The following is an 11,328-nucleotide window of genomic DNA, read 5'->3' as shown; positions in this document are numbered from 1 at the left end:
GCGCTTTGTGTACTGTAGAATAGGCTCCTTGACCTACAGAGAGGGAAAAGATTGCATTTTCATTAGTCCTATTGCCTGTGATACAAATCAGAGCAAACCATTCTATCATGAGGAGGTTGAATCATATTCATACCATGCTTGTTTTCCTGGAACGTTTGCCTTGGGTGGACATACTACTACAGACCACTCTCTCCCCATCGTCACAGTGATTTGTGTTGCCATTGGCTCTAATATCATCATTGCCAGGTGCAAAGCTCTCTCTTGAAATTACTGGCTGCACGGTTTGTAGAGAAAATTGTGTTTATCAACAGTATAGTTGAAAGAAAAAATAAGCATGAAATGAGTGTAGAGATTTGAGTACTAGACTCATAGTCTTACCTGCGCCCTGCTTGTGGGAGTGTTTCCCTGCTCCTTTGTCTTTGAAGTAGTCTGCTCACTCCTGTTTGGACTATATTCCTGTGAATTAGGCCTTATTCTCATGCGTGTGAGATCTGATCCAATCGAGCGGAGCACACCACATGTGGATATGTCTCTGTAGTTGCTTCCTGTTAACAAAAGCATTTTGTAGATGTAAGTGCGAAACTGCTAATGTAAAGGAATAACCAGTATAGGCTTAAAATCAGCTTAATGCATAAGAAATTGGGGCTCTCTTACCCATTGGATGAATGTCTTGATGATTTGACTTGCTTGGTGGTTCAACGTTGTCAACATCCTGTCCGAGTAAAATGTCAGAAAGATAGCTAGTATAATGGAAAATATCGGTAGACATGTTTAACAGAATTACCATTGCATCAAAATTCAAAGCTTTATGGACTTCAATAAGTTTCTTCTCAGTAACATCAGAATGGATCACACGCTTTCCTGGGTTTACAAGTAAATGATGAAAGAAAGTTGGACATAATTCAATCGAGCATAAGTAAGATGAGTACAAGCTTTTTTCAACTGGATGAAACTGCACAAGTTACTCACCTAGCCTTCGGTTGCCTTTGGCTTCAACAAAACCTTCTTGTGCCATCTTATCAATCATCTTCCGCACTGTACTCTGATTTGCTTTTCCTCCAAGCTTGTTCTGAAGCTTTGCGACTGACACATACTGCATAGGAAGAGCATGACACAGCGCCTGCAGTAGAAAAATAAACCCCAGTGACAATATTGCACCAATGTATATATGATATTTGTCATTCAACAGAGACTATTCAATCTTATACATCAGACTGCAGAAAAGTTGTCAGGCCATACAAAGTACTTGATGAATTAGCAGAGGTTTTCAAAATCCCAGTAATTAGGTATGTGTAACGAGATTAATAACTCCACATACAAAAAGTGTGAAAGGCAGGAATCACAATCACCTTCATGTACATGTGATCATTAGACATTGGAGTTTTGTCACCAACCAGGACTGCTTGACTATTAATTTCTTGTTTCAACACAGTGAACTCATAATCAGACTTCTGCATTGTGAGATTGTCACGAGGAAAATTAGTTCGACTCCAAAAGAAAAATATGGACTCAAAATTGAATAAAAACAAGGGAAGACAAAAACCTTCTGCCTGTTAATAGTGTAAGTGTCCCCTCCAGCTTTTGATAGAATGCCTTCCACAACAAGCTTGTCCATAATTTCTGTAATCCAGCCACAGAATTGAAAACTAACTAATCTTTTTAAAATATCTTTTAAAATAAGTACAATGTAGCAGCAGGTCTATTTTCATTCTTCATTTTACCTTCAGTTAGAACCTGCATACAATAATACAGATATGGAATCAATTGGTTATACATTTAGAATCATATAACAGACCAAAAAAAAACAGGTGAGAGTAAAACATATTCAATAAGCCAACTGTACAATCAGTCAGTTTTTGGTGCAGATTTCTAGCAGAGAATTCAACAGTTGGAATCCTTACCACTGAAATGTCTGGGAAATTCGAGAGAACATCAGTAACTTCAACAGTGTCAAGATGGCAACTACTGATCCAGTTCTTTATCCGGGAAAATTGCTGTTCATCTTCCTCTGGATCCTGAGTATCATCTGTAGCTGTAGAGTTATAAAACAGATCGTTAGCCTAATACAGCTGTGCAGGAAACTTGCAAAGAAAGGAGATGTAAAATTAGCCCAAATTGCTCATTAGGTCAGACTCCAAGTTGAAGATTTGTTTCAATATCATTATAATGTGCAGATTGGTCAGCTAACTTAGACATGGTTGATTTATTACCTTCACCATCCATGCAATTATCTTCCTTAAGTATGCTGTTATCTTCCTGTGGTTGATGCTTAGCTGTCAAGAAAACCATTATTACATCCACCAACAACTCAGACCAAAGCTATCTGGAAGAGGGAATTATTACAAAGGATATACTATACATAAGTCCACAACTTTTACCTGCAGGAACAACTATATATTGGTCGTCTTGAGATTGATTCACCTAGCAATTGTAACAAAACATATCATGCCTATCAGTATTGGCACCATTAAGCCAAAAGCAGATGCGAGTTGAGTTCATAACATCGATTTTACCTCACTGTCAGATTCAGAAGAGCCATCCATTTGCATGGAGTCATCTCCTAAGCTCACTTCATCATCTTGAATATCATCATTTTCATCCTCACAGGGATCAAGCACGCTCTTTACCTGTATAGATACGGAGTAATACCAACTCAATCTGGCACATCTATGATGAATCCTAGTTTCTGATATTCCAATATAAAACTCCTATTCCTTACCTTGAGAGCTAAGACAAGATGCTTGCTGTTTACATTCCCAACTTCCATTTTCAAAGGATTCTTGGTCCATGAGTTTCGAGTTTCTTCTTCTGTGCAGCCTCTGAAGAATGGAGGCTCATAATCTGCTGGCTGCAAATTCATATAACTTTGTCACCTTCTGGTACACAAAGTACATTTGAGAATAGAGAATATCAACTAGGCATGAAGCTGGAATATGAGAAAGTAATTTATAAGGGGTATACCGTGACATCATCATAGTATAGGAGTTTCATCAGAATGGTGCGCTGAAACAACAACAAATCAAATATTTTAAATCTGATATACCAATACAAACAAAGGACTCTAGAACATTTCCAGGTAGCTAATAACATAGACAGCTGTGCAATAACTAAAACCAATTTCTGATTTACCTCTTCTGGCATTCTATCCAAAGTTCTCATCAGCTGAACCAGTGTGCGGACCATTTTACAAGCAGAACTCCTGCACATGAAACAGCCTCGCAAATTCAGAAAGCAGGACTCAAAGAAGAACAGGATGAGGATGAAATCTGGAAGGAGTTTCGGTTTTTAGTTACCTCATCTGGTTGGGTGTAATTTCTGTTGTGGAGTTATACTTGAATGTTCCACCCTGTTTCTTATTCCCGGATCGATTGATATTCATTGAAACTTCCTGGTTTTCAGATTTTGAATAGCTGAAAGAAACTGCAGAGCAAGTAAAATCAATTCCATCAAACTCTCACATAAAATTTATGTTAGTATAAATGTTGGCATTCCTTCTTCACAAAACTCTACTCATTAAAGAAGCCCAAGGTTGCAGCCCAAGCCCATAATTGTTTAATTACAATTGTTGTGGTTGCCTTGCTGTCAGCTTCCCATCTTAGCATGATTGCAACTTGCTTCTTCTTCAAAGACCCACGTGAAGACTTGAAGATCAGTTTGCTGGCAGCTTCCCCACCTTAGCTTGATAGAGAAATTGCAACTTAATTACTTCCTCTTCTCTTGTGTGTGGCTACCTTGCTGTCAAAAGCCAAAGGCAAAGTTTGAAGACTAGTTCAATTAGAACTTGCTACCTCATCAGTTTGCTGCTTTGCTACCGTGCTGTTGTGCTTCCCCATCCCATCTCATATTGCTGTCTTGTCCAAGATCAAGCTTAAATCTTGAAGATCAAAAGAAGACCCATCTTCATCATGGCTCCGGTAAGCTCTTGCATGACATCTCTTTCACAAAACCATGGGTTTTTCATGGGTTCCATTCTTGTGTCAGTTTTGATTAAGGAGCTTGAGTGTTTTGGGTTCTTGAATTGGTATTCCCAATTGAAATTAGGAGCATGGGTTTACATGGGCAATCTGAAATTATGGGTATGGGTTTACCTACTCCAATTGAGATTAAGGGTTCTTTGAGTGAACTGTCCCTTCTCTTCTTCCTCTATATATATGGGTTCTCTGTTCCATTTCGGTTATTGAAAACACTTGTGTTTCAGTCCCTTTGTTTATCAAGAGTTTATCTCTTTGGTTTTCTGCTTTTCAAAATGTCTTGTTCCATGTTGAAAACAATTTGAAAAACACAAAACCATTCATGCATATTCATCTCTTGCATCCCATGAGTTCAGTTGGGTATTGCAAACTTCAAAGGTGAAATCTCCAAGAAGGACTTGCTGCGTTCATAGCTTGTTTCATAGTTGGGATTTCAAAGTGTATCACTTGTATAAACAATTAGCAAGGAGTGATTACCACAGCCTAGTGAGTCAGTCTAGGAAGGATTGCCGCGTCCAGTTCAATCCCTGTGTTGTAAACTTGTAATTTGTTTTTCATAGTGATTTGGTTTTGGTCTTTCAAGAGTAAAGGCCACGCAAATGTTTTCCCTTGATAGGGTTTTACTGCGTCAACAAAACATGTGTTCTTTATTGCTTTAGTTGGTTTGTTGAATTTACAATACAATCTTGTCATTATCAGTTCTCAGGATTGATCACCCTGTTGCAATCCCTGAGAAAATTTTTGAACGAAAAAATTGGCTGTGAGCCTATTCACCCCCCCTCTAGGCTCCTTCTAGGAACATCAATTGGTATCAGAGCGGGTCACTAACCTGTGTTAGTGTGTTCCTCTGGCCTCCTAGAATGGACCGTGATAGAGTCTCTAGTTCCATTAACTCTCCTCCATATTTTGATGGGAAAGATTACTCTCAATGGAAAGTAATGATGATGGCTTTCCTGCAATCTCAAGAGGATAAGTTATGGAACATTATAGAGAAGGGTTGGATAGAACCAACTAAAAGGGAAACTGAAACTTCAAATCCTATTCCTAAACCAAGAGGTGAGTGGACTGTTGCTGAGCAATCTGATCACAAATGTGATACTAAAGCTCGCTATAGCCTTTTCGCTGCCTTGTCGGATAAGGAAAGAAAAAGAATTACAAATTGTCCAACTGCTAAAGCTTCTTGGGAATTACTTCAAACCACTCATGAGGGTAACAAAAAGGTGAAGGCACAAAAACTTCAAAGCCTTGTGCTTGAATTTGAAGAAATGACTATGAGAGAGGATGAATCTGTTGATGACTTCCATAGTCGCCTCATCAATGTTACCAATCAATGTCATGGGTTGGGTGATCCTATTTTAGAGCATAGAATTGTGAAAAAGTTTCTTCGTGCTCTTCCTCCTAGTTTTGAGGCTAAGCAAATTGCCATTGAGGAAGCTCAAGATCTTGATTCATACTCATTAGATGAGCTTGTGGGAAATTTGAAAACCTTTGAGTCAAAAAGGAGAAAGGGTCAGAAAGAAAAATCAATTGCTTTAAGCACTTTGAAAAAAGAAGAAGACCCTTCTGATTTTAATCTAGAAGAATTTGCTCTTCTCACAAAACAGTTCAAAAAATTTCTTAAATCCGGAAGGTCACCCTCTTCTAGCTCTAGAAATTTTTCTGGTTCTACTTCTTCCAAAAGAAATCAAAATGATGATGTTTCAAATGACAAATACTCAAAGTCCTCAAAGTTTTTTCAAAAGAAGTCTTTTGGTGAAAAACCAAAATGTTTTGAGTGTCAAGGATATGGTCATCTTGCTGCTGATTGTGCAAACAAAAAATTTAAGTCTCAATCAAATAGAGCTTTTAAAACCTCTTGGAGTGATAGTGAATCAGAAACTCAGTCCGACCATGAAGAGGAGAATGTTGCTCTTGTTGCTACCACCCAAAATGAGTCCTCAAATGAATCTGATGATGATGAGCACTCTGAGGAGGTAGCCACTAACAAGTTCCAGCAGCTGTACAAAGCCTCAAAAATAATGATTGGAAAGACTGAGGAATTGAAGGATCAACTTGCTTCTTGTGAAAAAGAAAAAACTGGGATAGCAGAGAAGTTGCAATCCTGCAAGAAGAAGTGGGAATTTGAAAGAAATACCTTGGTAAGTCAAGTGGAGACTCTACAAGAGAACTTGAATGCTCAAATCAGGTTAGTCAATTCTCTAACTTCTGAAAAAATCTCTCTTGAAAAATCTTTACGTGATTCTCAAGAAAAGTTTTCAAAATTTTCTATTGGATCTGATAAAGTTTCCAAAATGATTGGAATGGGCAAAGTTGATAGGGATAAAAAGGGTCTTGGTTTTCATTCTGGAGAAAGCTCCTCAGAAAGGCCAACTATTTTTGTGAAAAGTAAATTGTTGCCAAAAGAAAGTGTCCCTAAGTCATCCAAAAGATTCATTCCCATTTGTCACCATTGTGGTATCTCTGGACACATTAGACCAAGGTGTCATAAACTCAGAAATGGTCCTCAAAAGTCAACAAAGTCTCATGAAAACTCTTTGTTTCTTTCTTTACAGTCAACTTTGGAAAAATCTTTGAAAGAATTTGGAAGGATTGCTAAACTTGTTGCAATCCCGAGAAAAGAAAAAGTTGTTTGGGCAAAGAAAAATAAGTCATTTCATCCACTTGCCTCTGTTGATTTTAAGCCCTTTGACATTTGTGGAACTGATTTTGAACATTCTGAAATGTGTCTTCTATCCTCTTGTTGTTTCTCACACGTTGAAGAAAATGACTCCATTGCTACATGTTTGGTTGCTCTTACTGCTCTTTCGTCTAGAAGAGCTGATACTTGGTATTTGGATAGTGGGTGCTCTAGGCACATGACAGGTGATAAAAACTGGTTCTCGTCCTTCTATGATGAGGCTATCAGTGGTTCTGTCACTTTTGGTGATGGAAAGAAAGCAAAGGTTGTGGGAAAAGGGATTGTAACTGCTCCAGGTATCCCAAATTTAAAAAATGTGTTGTATGTTGAAGGACTCCAAGCTAATCTTATTAGTGTGAGTCAATTGAGTGATGACTTTGAAGAGGTTAGATTCAATAAGCTGAGATGTCTTGTTCTTGATGGTAAGGGTAAGAGTGTTATGGGTGGACTACGGTCCAAAGATCATTGTTATTGTGTTAATGCTAATGATTCTGCTTCTTCTCAGATTTGTCTTAGTTCCTCCTCGACTGAAGATACTCTCAATCTTTGGCATAGACGGCTCTGCCATGTGAACTACCAAGACTTGGTGAAGCTCTCCACCAAAGAAGGGGTAAGGGGTTTGCCCAAATTGAGTGGGAAACCAACCGGTATGTGTGAGGGTTGCAAGCTTGGTAAGCAAACTCGTTCTTCACATAGGGTCATTAATTCTTTGTCTACTTCACAACCTTTGGATTTAATGCATATGGATCTAGTTGGACCTGTTCAAACTAGAAGCTTAGGTGGTAAGAAGTACATGCTTGTTCTAGTCGATGATTTTTCTAGGTTCACTTGGGTGAAATTCTTGAGTGAAAAATCTGATGCTTTTGACAACTTTCAAAGCTTGTGCAAAATGATTTTAAATGAACAATATTCTTCAAATAGATGCATTGTAAGACTTAGAACTGATCATGGAACTGAATTTGAAAATGCCTCATTTGACAAGTTTTGTTGTGAAATGGGAATTAAGCATGAGTTCTCGGCTCCCAAAACTCCTCAACAAAATGGTGTTGTGGAAAGGAAAAACAGGGTCTTAATTGAAATGGGGACAGTTATGTTAAACTCTGCTAGTCTTGCTCATACTTTTTGGGCAGAAGCGATTAGCAATGCTTGCTATACCATAAATAGAGTCATCTTTAGACCGGGAACTGAAAAAACTCCTTATGAGATTTTGAAAGGAAAGAAACCAAATGTGAGCCATTTGAGAGTGTTTGGCAGTCCTTGTTACATCTATAGGGATAGAGAATATCTTGCAAAATTTGATGCTAAAAGTGACAAAGGAGTCTTTCTTGGTTACTCATTGAATAGTAGAGCTTATAGGGTGTATAACAAGAGAACTTGTTCTGTGATGGAAACCATTAATGTCTCTATTGATGACTCAATTGTGCTCTCACATACTCCTTGTATAAGTTTTGATCAGGTACTTTTCGAAAAGGAAAAGAATGATGATGTTGCTGCTGAAGGCCAAGAAGATGAGGAAGCTTCAGTAGGGATTGATGATACCTCTGCAATCCAGCCTGTTTACAGAACTGGACAGCAGCAAGTGCATAAAGATCATTCCTCTTCCGACATCATTGGTGATTTGAATGATGGTTTGAAAACAAGAAGACAAGCAAAAAGGGCTGTAAGCAATCTCTCTATTCTTTCATGCTTCATTGCAAAGCATCAAGAAGATATTTGCATCATTACATTTTATGGTTTTGTTTCTGTTATAGAACCTAAAAATGCTAAAGAGGCTTTGTGTGATGTTAATTGGATAAATGCCATGCAAGATGAATTGAGTCAATTTGCTAGAAATGATGTGTGGTTTTTGGTTCCAAGACCGGACTCTTCAAATGTCATTGGAACAAAATGGATTTTCAAAAACAAATCTGATGAAAAGGGTCAGATTACCCGCAACAAAGCAAGGCTTGTTGCTCAAGGGTACTCTCAAGTTGAAGGTCTTGATTTTGATGAAACCTTTGCCCCCGTTGCAAGGCTTGAATCTGTTCGTCTTCTCTTTGCCATTGCATGTCATTTAAGGTTTACTCTTTATCAAATGGATGTGAAAAGTGCGTTTTTAAATGGTGTTCTTCAAGAGGAAGTCTATGTTGAACAACCTGCAGGATTCATAGATCCTATTCATCCTGACCATGTGTATAGACTTAAGAAAGCTCTCTATGGGCTGAAACAAGCCCCTAGAGCTTGGTATGAGAGACTTTCCTCTCATCTTTTGGATAAAGGCTATGTTAGAGGTTCAATTGACAAAACTTTGTTTGTAAAAAGAACTTCTCATCATTTAATTCTTGCTCAAGTCTATGTGGATGATATTGTTTTTGGTTCAACTTCAGATTCATTGATTGAAGAATTCACTAATATCATGAAAAATGAGTTTTGAGTTTGTGTGGAAAATTGAATTATTTTCTTGGTCTGCAAGTCCAACAAAGGAGTGATGGTCTCTACATATCTCAAACCAAATATGCTAATGACCTTGTGAAAAAGTTTGGTTTAGATACTGCTACTGCTGTCCGAAATCCAATGGGAACTAGTTCAAAACTTGATGTGGATTTGACTGGAACTAGTGTTGATCAAACCTTGTATAGAAGCATGATAGGAAGCTTGTTATACCTCACTGCTAGCAGACCCGATATTTCTTTTAGTGTTGGTGTTTGTGCTAGATATCAAGCTGATCCTAAGGAATCACATCTAAAAGCTGTTAAACGCATCATTAGATATGTTTCTGGAACTTCTAACTATGGGGTGGTGTACACCTTTGATTCCAATGTTGAGATTGCAGGTTATACTGACTCGGATTGGGCAGGAAATGTGGATGATCGAAGAAGCACCTCGGGTGGATGTTTCTTTGTGGGAAACAATCTTGTTTCATGGCATAGCAAGAAGCAAAACTGTGTGTCTCTCTCAACTGCTGAAGCCGAGTACATTGCAGCTGGTAGTTGTTGCACCCAAATGTTATGGATGAAACAAATGTTGAACGACTATGGTTTTCCTCAAGGTAAGTTGTCTATCTTTTGTGACAACACTAGTGCCATTAACATCTCTAAGAATCCTGTTCAGCACTCACGCACAAAGCATATTGATATTCGATATCATTTCATTCGTGATCTTGTTGATGCAAATATCCTTGAGCTGGAATTTATTCCCACTGAAAATCAATTGGCTGATTTGTTTACAAAACCTTTAGACAACCTTCGTTTTGAGTCTCTTAGGAAGTCTATTGGAGTGTGCTCTACTGTTTGAATATTCTCACTCATATATGCAGGCTGTTTGTTATATATTATGTGTGCTGCATTTAGTGTAGGTTGTGAAAAAATAGGTGTTTTATTTCCTTTGGGGATTGCATGCATTGTTTCAATCCTGGAAAATACTGATCATGTCTTGATCTAAGATCAGAGGGTAGTTTGTTCATAATTTCTTCTTCCTTGGTCACTCAAGGTTCTCAAGACACTTTGCATCAGCTTTCTATTGTTCACTGCTCAATTTTTGTTTGAAAAAGTCTATTATCTTAAACTCTTGCACCTAAATCTCTTGTGGGGTGTTATATTGTGCTCAGTTTTTATGATGGTTTGAGATGAGTAGTTTATGCTTCTTTGTGAAAATATTTAGAGAAGCTTGGCCAGGCTATTCCCAAAGTAAACGGGCCTCGGTCGTGGTGAACGATATGAGGATTGGGAAGAAAAGGGAATGGCTTGGTCACCCCGGTGGTATCTTCTTGTTTGATATCCTCTTTTTGACTCGAGTTGATATGTCCTTTGGAGTGTCCTTGTTACACTTAATGCCTTAAAACCAACTGGTTTGAGAGCCATTGACATAAGACTTGTTACATGGGTCAAAAATATGGTTTTATTCCTAAAAGCTCCAGCTTAACAAAGCCAATGATTATGAGCTAAATAAATTATAAAAAAAAAAATAATAAAAAAAATTGGAGAGATAAGGATCAATGAAAACAAATAGGACTTCATCTCATTCCTTTATGATCTCTTGTGTATCAATTCTTATCCCTTGGATGTTTTAGCTCAAGTTTCTCAACAATTCAAGAATCATGAAATGCTACAAGTCATCCTTGAGCTGTGTTTACAAAAAGGAACTGTCAAATTGTCTTGAGTTTCTTTGTGGGATCTGGAGGGATTCAAATGTGCTCTGCAATCCTCTGTGGCTCTTTGCCTGACTTGTCAAGAAAAATCTAGGATTGACTATGTCCTTCATCCTTGCTTGCTTGCATTTTTAAATTCTCAATAATCCGCTGCATATATTGAGGGGGAGTATTCATTGATTCATATGGGGTTTTCCTTGTGTTCTTCAAAATTGAAGGTTGTTAGTTCAAAAATGTTATCGAAGTTGGCCATTTGCATTTTTCTGCAGATTTTGTGCTCTTGAATGGATGTTTTCTATTCTTGTTGATAGCATTGTCCCTTTGTCATTCCTAGACAAAAAGGGGGAGAAGTGTTAGTGTTAGGGTGCTTTTAGGGTGTTCTTGGTGGCTTTTGTGGCTGTTCCTTATTGATAATACTTCATGTGATTTCAAATGCTTGGTTACATTGTTTATCTTGTGCCCTTGCTTCACTTGGTATTGCTTGTGCAATTGTTTCAGGTTTATTTTGCAGCTGCTGTCTAAGTGTTAGGCTAGTCTTGTGTTGCAAAGTAGTG

General features: G+C 38.0%; 1 protein-coding gene across 1 annotated transcript in view; it reads right to left on the bottom strand.

Moving 5' to 3' along the window:
- LOC133711190 (meiosis-specific protein ASY1-like) overlaps positions 1–11,328 on the bottom strand; it is a 42,828-nt gene that overhangs the window by 28,920 nt on the left and 2,580 nt on the right. Inside the window, exons 6-22 of the mRNA XM_062137346.1 lie at positions 3,294–3,420; positions 3,130–3,199; positions 2,962–3,003; positions 2,720–2,848; positions 2,514–2,627; positions 2,379–2,421; positions 2,211–2,273; positions 1,902–2,032; positions 1,722–1,734; positions 1,544–1,620; positions 1,350–1,451; positions 970–1,120; positions 785–861; positions 655–712; positions 379–545; positions 134–274; positions 1–33 (exon numbers count right to left, since the gene is read on the bottom strand). Coding sequence (XP_061993330.1) covers positions 1–33; positions 134–274; positions 379–545; positions 655–712; positions 785–861; positions 970–1,120; positions 1,350–1,451; positions 1,544–1,620; positions 1,722–1,734; positions 1,902–2,032; positions 2,211–2,273; positions 2,379–2,421; positions 2,514–2,627; positions 2,720–2,848; positions 2,962–3,003; positions 3,130–3,199; positions 3,294–3,420 — 1,538 coding nt within the window. The remainder of the gene's footprint in view (positions 34–133; positions 275–378; positions 546–654; positions 713–784; positions 862–969; positions 1,121–1,349; positions 1,452–1,543; positions 1,621–1,721; positions 1,735–1,901; positions 2,033–2,210; positions 2,274–2,378; positions 2,422–2,513; positions 2,628–2,719; positions 2,849–2,961; positions 3,004–3,129; positions 3,200–3,293; positions 3,421–11,328) is intronic.

The sequence above is a fragment of the Rosa rugosa genome, chromosome 5 (assembly GCF_958449725.1).
Source record: "Rosa rugosa chromosome 5, drRosRugo1.1, whole genome shotgun sequence".
Classification (NCBI taxonomy): Eukaryota; Viridiplantae; Streptophyta; class Magnoliopsida; order Rosales; family Rosaceae; genus Rosa; species Rosa rugosa.
Note: the sequence above shows the minus strand (reverse complement) of the source record. Positions and strands in the feature narration are given on the sequence as shown.